At 40.5% G+C, this 22,172-nt stretch overlaps 1 protein-coding gene across 5 annotated transcripts in view; it reads right to left on the bottom strand.

Annotated features, from left to right (window-relative positions):
- Positions 1–9,140: 9,140 nt before the first annotated feature.
- The window catches only part of LOC121862948 (DNA-directed RNA polymerase II subunit RPB1-like), an 85,214-nt gene continuing 72,182 nt past the window's right edge, over positions 9,141–22,172 (bottom strand). For 3 of the 5 annotated variants that reach the window (XM_042361401.1, XM_042361400.1, XM_042361402.1), the window contains one exon: positions 9,142–9,380. In XM_042361401.1, the coding sequence (XP_042217335.1) occupies positions 9,163–9,380 (218 nt within the window). In that variant the 3' untranslated portion in view covers positions 9,142–9,162. Of the gene's footprint in view, positions 9,381–22,172 lie in introns of all 5 variants that reach the window. The other 2 variants (XM_042361403.1, XM_042361404.1) reach the window with 1 other exon arrangement.

Raw genomic sequence — 22,172 nt, 5'->3', positions numbered from 1 at the left:
GCAAATATTCAATGTGGATGAGACTGGATTACTGTGGAAGCGCATGCCTGAGCAGACATACAGTTTCAAAGGAGTTAATGAAGATGAAGTTATTTCGGATATTAGTAACAAGATAGTGGAGTTAGGTAAACAGCTGGAGTTAGAAATTGATAATGAAGATGTTGGACAGTTGGTTGAAAGTGTAGCAGAAGAGCTCAGCAACGAAGATCTTATTGAACTAGATGGACAGAAAATTGCAGAGGAAGAAGAGAGACAAAATGTAGAAGAAGAACCTGCACCCCGTAAAAAGTTTTCAGTGAAACATATAGCAGAGGTATTTGCTACAATTAATAAAGAAATGCAAAAGTTTGATGGCATGGATCAAAATTATGAGCGTTATGCCAAAGTTGACAGAATGGTCCAAGAGTCACTAGCTTGCTACAGGGAGATTTATAATGAAAAGAAAAAGCAAACTGTGCAGTCTAAATTGGACATCTATTTCAAGAAGTCCCCCAGTGCTGTCTCCTCATGCCCCACCAGTGCTGCCACTTCACTCCTTCAAGATGATCTAATACCTTCAACCAGCAAGTTTCCACAGTACATAAACCTGTCTGAAGAAAGCGACATTGATGACCCACCCAGCCCTGTCTCCTCTTCTGCTTCTTCCAATTAATATAGTCTCCATGTATCCTGTAAATAGAAAATTATGGGGGCTCTGTGTGCATTCAGCTGACTACATTTAAGGTAAGTGCTCAGTCACACTGTATCCATTCCTCATTATTTATTACTTTTACTGTACTGTATCCATTCCTCATTATTTTTTACGTTTAGTGTACTGTATTTCATTGTAGATTTTTAAAAAAAATTTGAAAAAAAAAAATTTTTGAATTTTTTTTTTTTTGAAAAATTTTATTTTGAATTTTTTTGAATTTTTTATCTATATCGGACTTACGACCACATCGGACTTACGACCTGGATTTGGGTCCCTAACCCCGTCGTAAGTCGGGGTTTAGGTGTGTGTATATATATATATATATATATATATATATATATATATATATATATATATATATATATATATATATATATATATATATATATATATATAATATATATATACAGTTGTACCCCACTTAACGCGGTCAATAGAACCCAGAGGGTCCCGTGTTAAGTGAAATCCGCATTAAGTGAACAACAGAACATATGGGATTAATTCCAATAGAAACCAGCCCGACCCCCAAACTCCACTTTTTGAAGACACATAACTATGTTGTAGTAAAAATAACATCTTAATTTTATGATGGTACATGCACACAATTAATACTTAAGAGAAATAGAGAAATACAGTCGCCAAGTTAATGTCCATTCAAATAATGGACACGACTCCCTCCCCCTCTTCTCACACTACACTGCTGGCTCTTCCCTCTGAGAAATTTTGGGGGAAAACCAGGTATAGTAATAAATAATACCTCAAACTAAAGTTAGGAAAATATAATTGACATTGCTGGATTCCTTGTAAGACCAGGAATATTTTGAATATAAATATCATATATTTTGCACAAAAGATAACATATTTACTCAAGAGTAAACATTATATCTAAAATTTGTATGTCTAATGCAAAATCTATGATATTTATATTCAAAATGATCATCAAATTGTAAGAATTCCAGCAATGTAAATTATATTCTGGCCGGGTAATTTGTATGAATTTTATGAGCTAAAACAAATATCTTCAGTTAATAAAAAAAAAAATATTCTTCACAACACTATCTGTCAATCAAAGTACCCAACCTTGCCTCCTCCCTCTTCCAACCGCGCGGTCCGTCCCAACCCTCCCCCCCACCAATCCTCCCTTCAAGAGATGTTGGGAGAAAAAACTAAATTTTAACATTTAGTATTAAATAATACCTCAGATTAAAGTTAGGATAATATAATTGACATTGCTGGAATCCTCGTAAGACCAAGAATTTTTTGAATATAAATGTCATATATTTTGCACGAAAGATAACATATTTACTCAGAGTAAACATTATATCTAAAATTTGTATGTCTAATGCAAATTCTATGATGTTTATATTCAAAATGATCATCAAATTGTAAGAATTCCAGCAATGCAAATTATATTCTGACCGGGCAATTTGTATGAATTTTATGAGCTAAAACAAATATCTTCAGTTAATAAAAAAAAAAATATTCTTCACACATAACATATGGTCGGTCGGTCCCTCCCTACCAGATGTGTGGGAAAACCAGAATATTTACGTTTTTAGTAATAAATAATACCTCAAACTAAAGTTAGGATAATATAATTGACATTGCTGAATTCTTTGTAAGACCAGGAATATTTTGAATACAAATGTCATATATTTTGCACAAAAAATAACATATTTACTCAGAGTAAACATTATATCTAAAATTTGTATGTCTAATGCAAAATCTATGATGTTTATTTTCAAAATGATCATCATATTGTAAGAATTCTAGCAATGTAAATTATATTCTGGCCGGGTAATTTGTATGAATTTTATGAGCTAAAACAGGCAGGCAGGCAGGCGGCGGGTGGGACGAATCTAAAAATAGCGTCTCGAGGACACTCAGCCCGGCGTATACATGGAAAAAACCCGTGTTAAGTGAAAAGTCGGGCACCGCATACGTGAAATCGCGCTAAGCGAAACCGCGTTAGGCGGGGTATTACTGTATGTATGTATGTATATATGTGTGTGTATATATATATATATATATATATATATATATATATATATATATATATATATATATATATATATATATATATATATATATATATATATATATATATATATATATATATATATATTGATAAAATCACCCTCACTTTACGCGGTCCCACATTCCGCGTTTCCACGTTAACGCGGTGCCTTGCCAAAACCTAACGTGCTCACATTACGCGGTGCGTGAACCCCATTACACGGAGAGTGTCCGGCGCGACGCTGTTTTTAGATTCGCGCCACCCGCCTGCCTGCCTGTGCTCCTCGCCTCTCCCTCCTCCTCCCTCCGCTTGGGCAAGCCGCGCGGTAAGGTTGCGCAGTGTGTGTCTTTGTTGCGTTATCACTGACGTCATATGACGTATCGGACTGTGATTGGCCATGCATCCCTACACCCCCTCTGCTGCTAGCTGTAATTCGCTTAAAGTATTAAGACGTGTCCACCCGGGGGAGGGAGGGAGGGAGGAAAGATGATTCTTGACCTAGGCGCGCCAGTTTCATCCCTCCACGCCAGACCGTGTAAACGTGCATCCATTGTTCTCTAAAATAGCTTCTGCCGGACCACCACCCCCAGAGAGAAACCTTTCCTTACCTGGACCCAGCGGCACTAAGCCAAAGAAGACACGACGTTCCTTAAGCTACGAGGTGAAGTATACCATCATCCAAGAGTTGGAGAAAGGAACAAGGCAGGTTGATTTGGCGCGCCAGCATGGTGTGAATGAATCTACGATTCGAACAATAAAGAAGGATGCAGCCAAGATAAAGGAGCACATGAAGATCACAAAGTCTACAGGTGCTTCTATGATCAAGTATTTTCACAACCAGGTGCTTCTCAAGACAGAAAAATTACTTGTGAGGTACTTGGTGCGTCAGGCGCGACGGAACATGGCGGTCGACACGCGCTCTGTTAAGGACTACGCACGTGAACTGTACATTGCAGTGGCACGAAAGATGGGAACTACAGAGCCCAAACCCTTTAATGCTTCCTCTGGGTGGTTACAGAGGTTTAAGATCCGGAACAAGATCACCAATATAAACATTGGTGGTGAAGAAGCGAGTGCTGACCGTGCTGCGGCTAGGGAATTTCCTCCGTTTTTACGTGAGATTATGGAGGAAGGACAGTACAGTGACGACCAGGTGTTTAACATGGACGAATCTGGTCTTTTCTGGAAAAAGCTACCTTCCAAGTCCTTCGTTGTAAAGAATGCCAGCAGGATTCGGGGCCGGAAGATGCAGAAGGAACGCATCACCGTCCTGTTTACCACCAATGCCTCCGGTACCAGTAAGCTCAAGTTATCGGTGATCCACACAGCACGCAAGCCGCACGCCTACAAAACCATGGACATGACCAAGCTAAATGTCCACTGGCTGACCGCACGTAAGGCGTGGATGTTCTCTACACTGTCCCTCTCCTGGTTTGATGACTGTTTTGTTCCCGATGTAAAGAAATTCTGTGAGCAACAGAATGTGCCATTCAAGATTTTGTTGCTGCTGGACAACGCACCAGGACACTCGCCCCTACTGTTAGATCGTCACCCCAACGTAAAAGTGGTCTTCCTTCCTCCCAACACTACGTCTATATTACAGCCCATGGACCAAGAGTTAATCTGTAATGTAAAAGCTGCATTCTCTATGAAAAAATTCAAACTCCTGAACGACTACACCAACACCAGGGAAGAGTTGCGCAACCTGAGTGACACCACCACCGATAGCAAGAGTGAAGAAGATGAGGATCAACAGTTGGCACAGCAAAAAATACTGTTCAAACAATTCTGGAGAGTATTTAACATCAAGAAAGCTGTGGACTTCTTGGTGGAGTCATGGGATCAGCTGTCTATTGCTACAATTCGTCACGCATGGAGACATGTGTTGCATGGAATACCAGGTGAGAGGAGGAGTCAATCTGTGACTGGTGAGGTTCAGACTGTTGCAGTAGCAGTGGACCTTGCCAGAGAAGCTGCGCAGACTGTTACAGTTCCAGGCTTCTCCGAGACCACCAACGACGACATCCTGGAGGTGATAATGGAACCTCATGTGACTACCGAGGAGATGGTAGATGATGATGATGACGACGTCAGTGAAGAGGCAGGTGGTAAGATGAAGGTATTGGATCATCTTTAGGGAGTGAAGAGGCCGCAGTGGTGGGGCGTGAGGAGACAGCAGTGGGGAACTTCTTAAAATATATGTCCAATTTAGACTGCACAGTTTGCTTTTTCTTTTCATTGTAAATCTCCCTGTAGCAAGCAAGTGCATCTTGAATCAGTCTGACAACTTTTGCAAAATGCTCAACATTTTGATCCATTTCTTCAAACATTTGCATCCCCTTATTAATACCTGTAGTAGCAAATGTCTCTGCCATTTGTTTCACTGAAACCTTTTTGGGGGTGTAGGTTCTTCTTTTACATTTTGTCTCTCTTCTTCCTCTGCAATTTTCTGTGCATCCAGTTCAATAAGATCCTCGTTACTTAGCTCTACTGCTACACTTTCCACTAACTGCTCAACATCTTCATTATCAATTTATAACTCCAGCTGTTGACCTAACTCCACTATCTTGTTACTAATCTCAGAAAATGCTTCATCTTCATTAAATCCTTTGAAACTGTTTACATATCTTTTCAGGACCTTCTTCCATATTCCATTCATGCACTGACCTGTAACCTGATCCCATGCTGGAGCTATGTTCTTTGTACACTGCAAAATGATGTAGTCCTACCAAAACTCTCTAAGCGTTTTCTCACCTTCAGTAGCAGCAACAGCCTGAGCGAAGTTCGTATGTAAATAATTAACTTTAAAAGCAGCTATAGCACCTTGATCCATGGGTTGGATGATAGAGGTAGTGTTAGGTGGAAGGTAGACTACCTTAACATCATGGTGCAGGTCGTCCAGGTGTAGTGGGTGTGCCGGAGCATCATCTAAAATTAATAAAATCTTGAACGCAATCCCTTGTTGCAGAAAATACTCCTTGGCTTGTGGAATGAAACAACTCAGGAACCAATCCTCAAACAGTGCTAGGGTAATCCATGCTTCCTTGCTACTGCGATAAAACACTGGCAGTGTGTGCTTGCTGACATTTTTAAAAGCCCTTGGGTTCTCTGAATGATATATCATGAAGGGTTTTACCATGAAACCAGCTACATTCCCCCCCAACAGAAGTGTGATTCAGTCCTTGAATGCCTTGACTCTTGGCATAGTTTTCGCCTCTTTGTGGATGTATGTCCGTTCTGGCATGCACTTCCAGAATAAGCCAGTTTTATCCACATTAAATATTTGCTCAGACAAATATTTTCCCTCAGCGATGACACAATCTAGCTCCTCCTTATAAGCTTCAGCAGTACCCACATCAGCACTTGCTGCCTCTCCACTCATCTTTACACTGTGCAAACTGTAACGGTTCTTAAACCTTTGGAATCACCCATGACTTGCTGTGAAGTTTTGGTCACACTCATCTCCTGCCTGCTCTTTTAGGCTTTCGAAAAGGCTTCTTGCCTTAGCCTGTATGGTTAGAAGGCTTAAGGGTACATGGTTTTGCAGCTAATCTTCCATCCACATCACAAGTAATTTCTCCTTCTCATGAAGAGGACCTTGTCTTTTTTTCGTTATTATCATTCCCTTTACAGGTGCTGATCATTTCACTACCTCATGAATTCGTTCCTTGTCCTTCAAAGTTGTTGATATCGTCGAGTGAGAAAAGCCAAGGTCGCGTGAAATGGTTGCTACCGTCTTTCCATTTTCATATTGCGTTATTATTTTAATTTTCATCTCAAAAGTAATTGACTGTCTCTTTTTCTTCTCAGCACCACGAGAACTCTCACTTTTACGCTTGCCATCCATTTTAATGGGAATTACTAACGAAAATTTTGTCAGAACACAGTGCGATCACTAACAACAACAACGGCGGCCAAACACCAACTGAGCGGGCTACAGCGTGGATGTTGTACACCACGATGCGGCCCAGCCCAAGCTGTCATATGGCGTAACATTACGATCAAACGTCGTGACTCGAAAATACATCATGTGAAAAATATTTTTTACGACCATGGCGGTCGTATGTCCGGGTTATCATAAGTCGAATATGTCGTAAGTCGAGGAGACACTGTATAGTACAAATCAATGAACACATAATACAAGGAAAATGTGAATGGAAATCGAAATGTTACTAAACATTCCTACTTTTACAACTTATACTCGAAAAAAGTGGCTTAAATTTCACGAATTTTCAATTTTTTATGGTTTCATACAATTTTTCAGACAATTTTACACTAGAAGAGACCCCATTACAATGAATAAAACAATTCCATGGCAATGAAATGAGCCCTAAAATTTTTTTTTTTTTCAACGATTTTTCGGCAACAACCTCCAAGGCTGAGCGTAAGTTTTCATGCACGTATGTATCTCGGGCTCCGAGGCTGAGAGGGTTAATACCAAAACCTAATTTAAGTGCATCTGTTTTTGTTTTTTTAAATAACGAGCTCAAATTTGAAATTTGTCTCATGTTCGCCTGGCAGCAGAGTCGAGTGTGATGCATGGTGAGGTGCGTGTATTACTATAAAGTCACATTCATATCAACATCAACGATTTTAATACAGTATTATTAATAATAATAATAATAATTATTATTATAATAATGTAATAATAAAGATTATTACTACTAATGATGATGATGATCAAGATAATGAAGTACTGTACAACAATGTGACGGTGTCCAGCAAGCTTCCCGCATACCGCTTTCTCAGTTCACATCTGCACTACTTTTGCTTTGTGCGTTCATTTGCTTTGTGTGTTTATCACGTACCTTTTTAGTGTTAAACGCTGTTTTCCCCATTGAACATGTCTGGAAAACATCCATCTGACTCCTCTGGGGAGCCTAAAGCTAAAAAGGCACGAGAAACAATTGCAATGGATGTGAAATAAGATGTGATCAACCAACCGCCTTCTGAGAGGAGAACGTGTATCAGATGTTGGCCGCGTGCTTGGTTTAAGCAAGAGCACTGTTCGTACAATTTGAGACAATGCTGAGAAGATAAAGAACAGTGCTCAATCAGGGACAACTGCAAGTGGAAAGAAAACCTCATATGCTCGGAGTCCCCATACCTGTACCATTTACATGCATTCTTATGGGAAAAATATGTTTAATTTACTCGTTTTTTAATTATGCGGTGATTTTCAAGAACGTAACTCCCGTGTAAATCGAGAGGTGGGTGTATACAGTAAACCCTTGAAGATCCAGACCCAGTAAATCTGAATTTCGTAAGATTCAGACAAAAAATTGGGGGGTCTTGGCTAAGAAGGCTCCCTAAGGAGCTTTCCCAAAACAGGGTGAAGGTAGTTTTAGGCTTAAAGTTTTTATCTTATAAAATGTCACAGACTATAGCAGAATAAACGTACATTGCTGGAATCCGTCCAATATAGTGAATAATTTGTGAATAGACATCATATATTTTACACAAGAGATATAAATATTAGTCCTTTAGTGCATTGAAGTACAAGTTTTTCAACTCGTATTTTTGGGTAGATATACTGTACATAACTTTCTTAATTTATTTTCACTCATTTACATGTACACACCATCCTAAATATATACTGTATTATGAAAAAAGTAAAAGAAATAATTGTCCTAAGGGCAAACCTGTACTGTACTTAAATGTACTAAATGATTACTGAAAATTTTATGTCTAGTGCAAACTATTTATATTCAAATTAATCACAATCTTATAAGGATCCCAGCAATGTAAGTTATATTCTGCCAAGTCTATTCATTGACATTTTACTAATGGAAAACTTAAACTCCCTCTATATGACTACACACTGGGTAATTTCCCCGCCAGCTGGTCAATACCTCCCCATTCCTCCCCTCTGCCTGGCTGTCAACACCTCAAGACCTCAACTCCTCCCAGCCAGGGTGAAGGTAGTTTTAGGCTTAAAGTTTTTATCTTATAAAACGTCACAGACTAAACTTAGCAGATTATAACTTGCATTGCTGGAATCCTTGCAAGATATCAAATAATTTGAGTGTAGACATCACATAGTTTGTAAAAGACATAAAAATTTATTCCTTTAGTGTAGTACATTTGAGTAGAAAGTGAGTACAGTAATATGTTGCACAAAATTATGGCTTTTTCACAGGAAACGGTCTGTATAACTAACCCCAGTGGTCAGAATAATATGTACTATATTTTTGGTGTTTTTTATAATTATTTATTGTTTTTATACACTAGTACATTCGCCACAAGATTCGGACAGGTGGTTTCCCCATTTAGTCAGGATCTTCGAGGGTTCACTGTATAAATAAATTTTTAGGACCTGAAATGCTTAGCTAGGATCTCACAGCATTCCCCATTCATGCAAAAGCTGCTAATATTAACATTATGATGAAATATTCCCAACATGCTTTAAAATTTGGAAATATAAAGAAAGAAATCACATATTATATAATAGGGCTTACCTATTTTTCCGACTTCTAAACTGTTCAGGTTTGGACCCAACTGAATTGGTTCTAATAGGTCGGTCAAGTGAGGAATCATCATCTTCAGAATAGCCATAATATGAACCACTTCCAGTTTTTTCAGCTATGAAATCAGGAAAGCGATGATCAGATGAAGGTGTTCCAGATGTAAATGAACAGCTGCTACCAGGGGACATCTCAGGAAAGGAGTCACCTGTTAAAAAATACATAAAAAATTAATATCAAAGTCAGACACATCAATTGTTGTCAGTCTTGGATGGAAGATGTAGTGAGACAAAAGCTTCTTTTTACCTAAATTTTGAAAAACAGACTCAGATCAAACTGAAGCCCACATAAGGAAATATTACATTACAATCAATGACCACTATACAATGGGGTTAAGGACCTAAAAGAGCCATCGTTAAGTGATCGATCATATATCAGTATTAATAACTTAGGGGGAAAGATAGGTTCCGTTTCAGATCCTAAGGAGCCCAAACAAGTTTTATATCCTGCTGCTATAATGATTAAATGTCTAAACAACTCAAATAATTTATAAATATACATAAAATTAATACATTTATAAAAAATAAAGAAAATAAATTAAAAATAAACAATAATTTTTTTACAAAATACAAACTTATTTTCATTTACCTTATGTTATGTACAATTGCGATCAACGGTAATCATCCACCCCTCTTACTACCATACTCACGAGCTCAAGGCTTTTCTACATGACGGGTCACAAGAGGGTAGGGGAGGTATTGATGGGGGGATAGCTAGAGGAGGCGGACCCGGGAAAGGTAGGAGGGAGCAAGTCAAGGACCACAACATTTGTAGTGAGAGAGTATGTGGTCCTAGAATTATCCTTAACACTTGAAGAAGGTGGATGTTATTTGAAATTGATGGCCTTAATGACCATGACAGCTGATAGGCCCAAGCAACCAACCAACCAGGGGAGGAATGAGTGAGCTTTTCGCAGGTAATTTGTCATTAGGGTTGACCCTGATATGACAACATAAGAAGGGAGAGGGCATGGCTTGTACACCACCAGTAACACTAAGTAACTAGGCTGCTATATTTAATCACTTCCACTTCTCGCCACTATCATTCTTGAAAAAAATTTAATTAAAGAAAAAATTATGATTGAATTCTTGGATAGAATGTGACTTGTCCACCCTGTAATATGTTTATTAGAATTGTGAAAATCAATGCGAGGTGATGAAGTGGTAGTGGCAAGGGTGTCTAGCCACTGCTTCACACCCAACCCAGGATGGAGACGTTAAGGAACGTCGAATGACGAGTCACAGGCAAATTATTGGTTTGTACGTGGCTGACTACAATGTGTAAAAAATTGCAAGGGAGGTTGGGGTCACCAGGCAGACTGTGAGATGCTGGTTAACCCTCTGGGAGGAGTCTGGGAACTTGAGTATTTTTTACGGTTTGCTGGTATTTGAGATATTAAAATTAAAAATTTTGAGTGTGTATTATAAACAAAACATACCATAATTGAACTCTTAATTCATATAAATGATATAATTTTAGGCTGGGGAAGCAATGATTGATGGGCAAGGAGGATTTTGGATGATCTATTGAGATTCTGTATGACCTGTGTTGGTAAATACCGCATGAAAAACAAATCGTGATTTCCACCCTCGTATTCAATATTTCTCCTCATATCAACGTTATTATAAATAACTAATTACCATTGTTTAAAACCTGAACAACAATCTGAAAAAAATTATAAAGAAGGAAATGATTGGCACATTCCAATACAGTACATGCAGTCCCCGACTTATGACAGGGATATGCAGAGTAGTAAAATAACCAAAATTCACTTAAGTACTGTACAGTACTGTACTCAAGTAACATTTTTGGGTATTTACTTTTAAAAATGAACTAAATTTTTTAGTACTTTTAATTATATTTAAGTATGGTTTCCTAATATTTTTACTGCAATAAAATTTAATAAACAAAAATCGTTACTCATTACCTGCAAACTAACAACATATTTTTTAATTAATTAATTATTAACCATAGTAAAATAGTTGTGTAGGTGGAGCTGTGAAGTGTATGGTGTGGGTATGGGGAGACACCATGTGGTCACATACCTAGAGGTCTCGTGAGGTGAGGTGAGGTTAGGTCAGGTGGCAGTGGCCATGACAGAGGTCTTTTTCTTTTATCTTCTTGTGTCAATTAGCACCTTGACCACCCACCTCACCTAGCCTACCCTCTTACCCCCCACCCCCCCTCTCGCCCATCGAATCCCCTCTCTCCTCCCCAACCCTTCCTTCAGGTGCTTGGACGTCCTGTTAGACATCAGTTGCTCTTTGCATATACCTGTACAGTACTTGTACTTAAAATTAATTTCAAAGAGGCTGTGATTCTAAAATGCTTTACATAATTCTGCCTTAATATAAAGCCTGTATCTATAAAAATGTGTGAGACTGATTGTATTTAAAATTCTGATTAAATAATTAAGTACCACTGCCCTCCCCAGCATCTGCCAGATGTTACATGGAGCGAAAAATTCAGTCGCTCATCAATTGGAATAAAAAAGTGATGTCACTACAGCCACACCCCAAATAGAGGGACAGTTCATGGTGAGTCTCAGTCAGACTCAGTCACTATGGAGGCAACAATCTTTCACAAGCTCCTCAAATGAAGGAGCTTGATAGCTACTTGGCATGCCCAGGGGATGAATTGGAGTTACCGAGGTCTTTCCTGACATTATGTAACTCCTCTCTGAAGTTTAACACCCCACTACCTGCATCTGCTGCTTCTGAGTATCTGTTTAGTCATGTTGGGCTTATTATTTAATTAATATATTACACCCCAGAAGGCAACAAGCCTAGTCACAACACCATGCGGTCAGACACTAATACATTGGTACTCGTGTCTCACAGGACACGCTATGACTTGTGATATGGAGACAATATTGATATGATTTAAGGGCAATGGGAGTTAGCACCCACCAAAGCATGGGTAGTGTACAAGAATTAAATCTAAATTATTACAAATAAGTAGGTTGTTACATAAAGTGGTTTGTGAATCGTCCTGTGGTCGGAGGTCCATGACAGGGTGTTAACGTTGGGACAATTACAGAGCTTACTGGAAGAGAAGTGCGGGTCATCCCCTGCCTCAGATATTTGCAAGGCAGGTCTGTATCTTCATCTAATGCGAGCAGAGACAACATTATGTCTGCAGACCATAAGTCCACGTGGACTATACTTGTGTGAATAAGAAAGAAAGTGATTATCGTGTTGGATGGATATATTTTCAGCGATGGATTGTAGGGAGAAGAGCGCCTGAATGTATTCTCTTTCGGTAGGTCATGCTGGGCTTATATTTAGGCTTAAAAGAACCTCATTGTACAGCCATAATTTCAAGAATCAGTTATTGATTAATCTCAATAGAAATATTTGCAAAGAAACATGCGTAATGCTATGTTTCTTTTATTTTATATTTAATTAACTAGTCTTTTATAATTTACCATGGATTTATTTTAATATTTGACAATAATTTTGTTGTTACTTTCTACTTTCAGTACTTGAGTACTTTATGAATGAAATACTTTTTACTTCTATTTGAGTACAATGAACTTTGGATACTTTTACTTCTACTTGAGCAACATTTTGTCAATGTAACAATACTTTTAGTTACCGTATTTTACAGCATATAAGACACACCCTTTTGTCTGAAAATTATCAAAAAAAATAACAGCCTGCGTCCTATATGTGAAGGTGCGGTCTCCCGTAAGCTAATAAATCCACAGGTGCTGCCTCCAGTAAGCTAAGTTCCACCTACCCCCAACTTCAGAATTAAAAATATGTTATTGCTTACTTAAACACATTATTATTATTTTTAATTAATTAAAAATAATTATTATAAAGATAAAAGCTCTATTTATAACTAGTTTGTACTGAACTGACGACGATAACCTGTGACGATTAATGTCCGTAGGCAGACACCCAACTGTTCAGAAGTAGCTAAGCAGTAACCATTTCTGAACTCTTACAAGCTTACAATCTATAAATGCCATACCTACAATATTTATTTTTCAGTCTACAAATACCTAATACAAATGAAGATTTACAGATAACTTTCTTTTCACATGTAGTGATGGGTTGTCAGACCACAGCTTACATCTCAGAAACAGTCCAGACCTGACCCAACATCAGGGGGGTCAAATGTAAGGGTACCCCTCACAGCCACTAAAGGAGCCACAAATCAACCAGCATCCCTTCCATGTCACACGGCCCCAACAAATATGTAAGAGACACACAGTCAGAAGGAGCCACCTGCCGACCCTCCCCCAATTTACACAATAACCTACAGTACATCTCAGACAAGGTCCAGACCTGACCCGACATTAGGGGGGTCAAGTGAAAGAGTAACCCTCGCAACCGCTCAAGGGGGCCAGAAATCAACCAGCACCTCCCATGTCACACGGCCCCACCAACTATGTTAACAAGCACCCAGTCAGAAGAGGCCACCTGCCTACAACAACTTTAGTCTCAGAAAAAGTCCAGACCTGACTCTACTTTAGCAAGGTCAAATGTAAGGAGACCCTTTGCCGCCCCCCCGATTAGCTCAACCTGACGGCTTGTCTCCCAATATATAGGACGTCGTAGCCCTCCCTCACGAGAGAGTGTCTTGTAACCAAGAAGAGCCAGCAACAACGTCTCCAGTCCCGCTCGAGAGAAGTCAGACAGAGAGGGCAGGAGGCCAGCTGCCTCCGGTCGGGAGCGATTTGCCCTCGACACCGGTGCCCAGCTAAGCAGTCTCCCATAGAGACAACCTAGGACCACCTGCTAGGTCTCCCCCAGGTCACGTGAGTTTTTGTCAGAGCTTTTCATGGGATGAGTTACTTACGTGGGAAGTGTATTCATTTCATGTTCTTGTCCGAGAATCAGTGTCTAGTAATGTAATATGACATCCTAGTAACGTAAATATAATGTCCTAGTAACTTCGATAGAAGGTGTTATTAATGTGTCCATGTCATTGTCGTAATTAATAAACAGTTGTAACGAAGCGGTGTTTGAGAAGTCGTCCTTAAGAACGTAATAGATGTGTGTTGACGTATAAGATAAGATAAGTGTATTGACAGAGTAAATAACTAACACAGCCACGCTACCAAATTCTTCCTCTCTCTTACTAAATTTTCTCTTTACATTCTCCTACCCTCCTCGCCTCATTACACACATTTGCATCTGTTAACATCGCTGGCAGCATTGTAGCCAGGTTAGACTTGTCATTGTAACCACCATGCTACTGGGCCAAGCTGTGAGGTGTCATGGTTGTTTTTCAACTTGTATTTTCGGGTAAATACAGTAATATCTCCGTTAGCTGGAATCCTTCAAACCCGGAACTCTCCGATAACCGGAATTGAAATTTTCCCAGAAAATCGTTCCCAATGCCGGAATTTTGAAAGATTTTCTAAGGGCACATTTTTCAGGAATATTCCGAGAAAAATTTTCCAAGTACAGGGGGTACCCGGAAAATTCTGGGGATGAGGGAGTTTTTTTCCGTGTTTGAGAGACGAAAATCAGGGCACATTTTCCAGAAATTCCAAGACAAATTTTCCGGTTCCCCTGAAAATTCTGGGGAAGGGATATTTTTCCAGGTTCGAGAGATGATGTAATGTGCATCTTCTGAAACTTCTGAGAAGAGTTTTCCATTACCCGGAAAATTTCAGGGATGAGGGACTTTTTCCAGCTTTGAGAGATGAAATAATACATCTTTCTGGAACTTCCGAGGACATTTTTCCACTACCCGGATGAGGGATTTTTTCCAGCTTTGAGAGTCGTCTCATTACCAGGAAATCTCACATTCCCGGAAGTGCTCTGCACCAACAGTTTCGCCTAAAGGAGATATCAATGTATATGTAACTTTCTTCATTTACTTTTACTCAGTTACATGGATACACCACCCGACTTATATATTGTGAAAAAAGTAAAAGGAATAATTAAAGAGCCAAGTGCAACACGGTAGCGCCACCTCCCCCCTTCCCCCCCCCCCGAAAAAAAAACGAGTTGTAGTATTATCTGTACAGGCAGTCCTCAGGTTGCGAACATCCGACCAATACAAACGAGGTTAAACTTTAAATTTACAGTATTTTATTTACCTGATGACTTACAGTGGTCCCTAGGTTAACGAACATAATTCGTTCCAGAAGGTCGTTCGTTAACCGAAAATTTCGTTAACCGAAACCATTGTTTCAATGGGATATTGGGTAATTGGTTCCAGCTCACAGAAAAGTATATACAAAGTAAAGCCAAAAATGCATAAAGTCAGAAACACTCCTAAAATTCCCCTAAATCACTATATATATCGTACATATACACTAGAACTCTTAATTTTATCTCTTGTGCAAAATATATGACGTTTATACAGTATTCAAATTATTCCCTGTCTTGCAAGGATTTCAGCAATGCAAATTATATTATCCTAACTTTAGTCTGAGATATTATATAAAATAAACACCTTAAAGCCTAAAGAAAACACCAAACTTTTGTCTGGGAACGCAAGGAGGGAGGGAGCCAGCTAGCGTGGGAAGAGGGGGGGGAGCAGGAGGTGAGATGACAGATAGTGTCTGGTGAAGTATAATTTGTTTATTTATTTGAGATTTTTGTTTTTAGCTCATAAAATTCATAGAAATTACCCGGCCAGAATATAATTTACATTGCTGGAATTCTTATGATAGTGATTAATTTGAATATAAACAAGCTAAAATTTGCATTAGACATACAAATTTTAGATCTAATTTAAGAATTTTATTAGGGAGAGGAAAAATTTTATCTTTTGTGCAAAATATATGACGTTTATATTCAATTTATTCCCTGTCTTGCAAGGATTTCAGCAATGCAAATTATATTATCCTAACTTTAGTCTGAGATATTATTTATTTTTAAACCTGTAAACCTAGTCCTTTTCCCCAAACGTTTCTCAGGAAGGTGGGGGGTAGGGAGGGAGGGAGGGGTGACAGTGACATGTTTGACAGTTGGCACCTGTGGAGTGAAGTATTTAATTGTTAATTTATGTCCTTTAGATTGAGTTTTCGTTTTTTGCTTATAAAATTTAATAGAAGTGACTGGGGTGAATTTAATTTGCATTGCTGGAATTTTTATAAGATAGTGATTAATTTGAATGTAAACATAGAAGAGATCACTGAATTGGCTGAGTACCTCCTCAGCTTATCAGCTGATGTTCAAACAAAATGTGATTTCGTAAGGATTTCGTTGATAAATTTTTTTCGTTAACCGAATTGAAGATTCTTATGGAAGGTAATTCGTTAACCGAAATTTCGTTAACCGAGGCGTTTGTTAACCGAAGGACGACTGTATTTTTAGTTTCATTTACTGTATTTTGTAATTCCAGTTCTTCTTTTATCTTAAATTAAGTGATGTTAGATGTACATAAGGACTTAGGCTATGCTATAATTGGATTTTTTAATCATTGTTCTGTAAGTACAGTATGAACATCGGGTATGTGGCCTAAATTGCGTACATTTTTTACTAAAAAACAGAACTCGTACATAACCCACGAACTGCCTGTACTCCCCAATCTTTCTTCTATCTGCAGAAACACAAATGGTCCTCGTAGCACAATATTTGTAAGGCTGAGAGCCGTTTAGTGAAGGTAGGTAAAGGCGCCTCTACAGTACGTGATCTGCACCTTGAGGCAGACTGATGGGGAAAAGGGGACAAGTATCCGCGGCCCCCAATCCTAGCCTCTATTGCTCATAGCTACTCATTATTTTCCGGTTTATTAGCTACTGGGAGTCCACATTTCTATAAAATATTATGGGAATGTGATGTAATAACACTTGAACCTTTTTTATTGAGTTGGCTTTGCCATCCGCCAACATATCCTACACAGGCTAACCGAAATGTCTATTGAGATCAATGAGCACCTCATGATGCTCTGAATCCCACTGAATCACTCATGTCATACCTTTTTCATCAGTGCATATGCCCCAACACTGGATGCAGAGGATGACACCAAGGAGGCCTTTAACACCGACCTCAACAGAGTGCTAACCTCTATCCCCGGAGAAGATAAGGTTTGCTCCTTGGTGACTTCAATGCCAGACTTGGCAGAGATGCTGACATTTGGCAGGGAACCATAGGGAGAAATGGACTAGGCAAGTGTAATCCCAATGGCCTACTCCTCCTCAGCAAGTGTGCTGCACACATCCTCACTATCACAAATACTTTGTTTAGGAAGGCTGACAAGTTCAACGGATCGTGGCAACACCCATGATCCAAACACTGGCATCTCATTGACTACATCATTGTCAGAGAAAGAGATCGCCGAGATGTCCTCATCACCCGAGCAATGAGTGGCTCAGACCACTGCGACACTAATCATCAGCTCGTCAGAGCCGCTATCACTTCATGTCGCCTCAAAACAGCGAAGGCAGCAAGCCTTCAGAAGAGGTTTTAACACTAAGCATCTGGAGGATCCAGCGGTAGCACATCCTTTCAGAGAACAACTCGAAAATGGGTTGATAAACAACCCGACAACAAATAACCCAAATCCTAGTTCCGAATGGGATATCCTCGACGCTGTCATGACAAAAACCTGCAGAGACCCTCGGTCAGATAGAAATAATACACCAGGACTAGTTTGATGAAAATCACCTGGAAATCAGTGTACACTCTCTCCTAGACTTACGACAATCTGGACATACAACGGCCATGGTCGTATAATCATTCACATTACGTATTTTCGAGTCCCGACGTTAGTGATCGCGCTGTGTACTGACAAAATTTTCGTTTGTAATTCCCTTTAAATTGGCTGGCAAGCGTAAAAGTGAGAGTTCTCGTGGTGCTGAAAAGAAAAAGAGACGGCCATTTTAGAATTTCTATGTATTATTTTCGCCTTTTTGACTTACGACCTGGTCGTCAGGACGGAACCCCGTCGCAAGTCGAGGAGAGACTGTACTTGTCGATGATAAACGTGAAGCTTTAACTGACTGGCAGAACAACCCCTCAGTCTTGGACCAAAGCGATACCTTTCACAAGATGAAAGCAGCGGCCCAGCGGGAAATTCGCAATCTAAAGAACGACTGGTTTAAAAATAAAGCATGTGAAGCACAAAAATTTGCTGATCAGCACAAGATCCGAAAATTTTTCAATTCCACTAAAACATTTTATGGACCAATCGCTCGTGGTGCAGCCTCCCTCCGTTCATCCGACAGTAACTCCATAATTATAGAAAATGATGGCCTCCTTCAGCGTTGGAAAGAGCACTACCATTCATTGCTCAACCGAATCACTGATGTGGATGTCATGACTACCCAGTAGGTCCCACAGCAACCAGAGGTGACCCACCTCAGCTATCCTCCATCACTGGATGAGGTAGCTACTGCCATCAAACATGAAAAATAAAACAAAGCCTGATGAAATCCCCGCCAAGGTGTATAAAGCCGGAGGACCTCTGCTTACCAGCCGTCTCCACTCTCTCCTGGAGAATATATGGGAAAAAGAGGAAATCCCCCAAGCTCTTAAAGACGCCTTCATCGTCAATATTTATAAGAACAAGGGAGACAGGTCAGACTGTGGCAACTACTGCAGGATCTAACTGCTCTCCGTAGCTGGCAAAATTATCGCCCAAGTCCTCCTAAGCAAATTTCTTTCTGAGGCGGAAAACTTCCTCCCAGAATCACAATATGGCTTTAGAACATCACGTGGCAGTCAGATACAAGAGAAGTGCAGAGAATAGCGTCGTGAGCTGTACATGGCTTTCATCGACCTAACTAAGGTATTCAGCTCGGTCAACAGGGAAGCCCTCTGGTGGCCCTAAGCCGTTTTGGCTGCCTACCAAAATTCATTTCCATTGTGAGGCAACTCCAAAATGGCATGAATGGCAGTGTCCTGCACAATGGCACCCAGTCTGAGTTCTTCCCCAGCCAAACGGGGTTTAACAAGGGCGTGTACTGGCACCAACTCTCTTTTCCATTTTCTTGGCTGCCTTCCTTACTCGTACCAGTGCCAATTTAGCTGGCGGGGTGGACCTCGAGTACCAGGTGAAGGGGGCACTTTTTAACATAAGATGACTACAGGCAGGAACGAAGGTGTCAGCAGCCTCCATTACTGAGCTTCAATATGCAGACGACCTCACCCTTGTCGCTCACACTGAACACGACAACCAGGCGATCCTGAACACCTACGCAGATGCGTATGTACACTTCGGCCTTGAGGTGAGTGTACGTATGACTCAGATTCTCTTTCAGCCTGCCCCTAGTTAAGACACACCTCCACCAGCTAAACGGTACTACCCTATCTATGTTACCCACTTTCGGTATCTCGGCTCCTACCTGTCCACCACCACGGACATCGATGAAGAGATTCAGCATCGGATCAAATGTGCATCTCAAGCCTTTGGCAAACTCTGAAACCATGTCTTGTGCTGTAGGGAGGTAAAATACAAAGTTACATGTTTATCGAGCAGTGGTCCTCCCCACCCTGCTGTATGACAGCAAGACATGGGTCACATACAGGAGGCACCTCAAGGCACATAAAAACTTTCACCAACGTAGTCTACGTTCCATCCAATGAATTTGCTGGGAAGACAAGAGAAAAATGCCTAGTATTCTTGCTGAAACAACTGTAGAAGCATCGAGGCTAACATTGTCCATGAACAACTACGCTGGACTGGCCATATTACCCGCATGGACGACAGTAGACTGCCAAAGCAGCTACTTTACAGTTACCTAGCAAATAGTAAACGTAACGCTGGCGGGCAACTGAAAAGGTATGAGGATAGTCTTAAGACAAACTTGAAAAAGTGCCAAATCGATCCCCTCACCTGGGAGACGCTTACTCAAGACCATAACACAAGAAAGTGTCAATACTTCCGAGTTAACCCGACGGTATGCTGAGGCAGACGAGCGCCAAAGCCAGAAAGACGCTACCGCCACCCCTTCCGCACTAGATGTAGCCCCCCACACATGCAACATCTGTGATCGACCCTGCTGGTTCCGTATCTATCGGTGTCTTTAGTCACCTCGAACTCACCAACCTAGGTGACATCCTTAATAACTTATATCATTGTATCATAGATGGATGATCATCATACTTGATCTCACTGCAAATACGTTGAAGTAAATCTGTCATGATGTCAGGGTAGAACCGACCCTCCTTCCATTGGACGGTGAGAATTTCCAACATAGGACTTCAAACACATCCAGCGATGCCTGTGTTGACGTCAGTGCTCGAGGATTCTGGATGCGGGGACAGCGAGCCTTCTTCGACATCAGGATTTTTATCCCATGGCCGCATGTCACCGAAACTTAGCTCTCAATGCTGCACACAGGAGGAACGAGAACGACAAGATAAGGGCATACGGGGAGAGAATTCAGAACAGTGATCAAGGCAGCTTCACTCCTCTGGTGTTCACAACCTCTGGTGGGATAGGACCAAGTGCAAGATGCTCCTACGCCAGACTTGCGGAGGTGCTATCCGAACAGAAGCGGCAACCCAGAAGTTATGATACAGCCTGGATGAGAAGTTGACTGTACTTCTCTCTCCTTAGGTGAACGAGAGCATCGGCCCAAAAGCCGACAACAGTTGCAGAGAGAGAGAGAGAGAGAGAGAGAGAGAGAGAGAGAGAGAGAGAGAGTGTGTGTGTGTGTGTGTGTGTAATAATAAAAATAATAATTAACGGTTCATTGAAAGAGCTTGGCAGCCAGAAGGCTGAAAATATACAGTTACATAATTGGGGAATGGGTTTTGAATTACAAATAATATAAGTGATATAAAAGAGTGTGTGTGTGTGTGTGTGTGTGTGTGTGTGTGTGTGTGTGTGCATGTGTGCGCGCGTGCCAAACATTTAAAGAAATATTGTTGAGGTTGCTAAGCATATTGTAGTGGACGTCTCCCCTACAACTGCCTACAACTGCGTAGCCGCAGCCACCAGCTGCTACCATCTTCCCTAGCAACAAAACTAGTGGCAAGGGGACGTCACCAGATGCCGCAGTATCTTAGCAACGGAACCAAAGACCAGCGACTTTCTCGGGTTTTCCCAACATGACTCATAGATGACTCACGGCTGCTGGGTATATAAGCTCTGTCTCTCCATTGAGATTCATTCTGGCCTCTCTTCCTGAACAAGCAACACCTCCTCCTCCGCCGCTGCTTGGCGGCCCCCGCTTCTCCTCCGCCTGCCTGGCGGTCCTCGCTCCCGCCAGCGAGCATGGCGACCCACCAGCTGTCCTTCTCTGAGCTTCCTCACCAACCAGCTCTTATTCTGGCCAAACTTCCTGAACACGCAACACCTCCTCCAGCAAGCTCCTCGCTGTCCAGCTTTCATTCAACCAGGAGGCCAGCAACAGGCAACATCTTCTCTAACGAAGCTCCTGCACATCTACCTCCTTCAACACGCTACTCACCGAACGTGTCTACTGAGCAGCTCCTCACCACACGGCACCTCCAGCACCAGACTGTCTACCATATAACTTATATTATATAAGAAAACCACCTTAGAGTCTCCATCCATCCTGAGTGCTAGACAACATTATACCACGAAACCCTACAATATTGTAGGATTTGAAGAAATTGATGAATGCTCAGGAGTCAGGTGGTGAGGTGACATGCCAAGACACTTACACAGAATACACATTAACAGCTCTACTAAACCATCGTCTTATAACATTTTACTTTATAATTTTTATTTTATAATTAATTGATGCATGATGGGTTGACTTGGCTACTTTTGTGCTTAGACAACTGATCAATGAATAAACCAGGGCATATGGAGACTCATTATATACTAGTGATGTCATGAAGCTTAAAAACTGCAACCACAACTGCTGAGCAACTGCATAAGTTATCACAACTTGTTCTCAAATGTACCAAGTTACTTAATAAAAATTTTATGTCTAGTGCAAACTATGGGATGTTTATATCCAAATTAATAACTGTCTTGCAAGAATTCCAGCAATTCAAGTTATATTCTGCTAAATCAAGGTAGTGACATTTTATAAGCGAAAAACTAAAAC

The sequence above is a fragment of the Homarus americanus genome, unplaced genomic scaffold (genome assembly GCF_018991925.1).
Source record: "Homarus americanus isolate GMGI-L3 unplaced genomic scaffold, GMGI_Hamer_2.0 scaffold24922, whole genome shotgun sequence".
Lineage (NCBI taxonomy): Eukaryota > Metazoa > Arthropoda > Malacostraca > Decapoda > Nephropidae > Homarus > Homarus americanus.
Note: the sequence above shows the minus strand (reverse complement) of the source record. Positions and strands in the feature narration are given on the sequence as shown.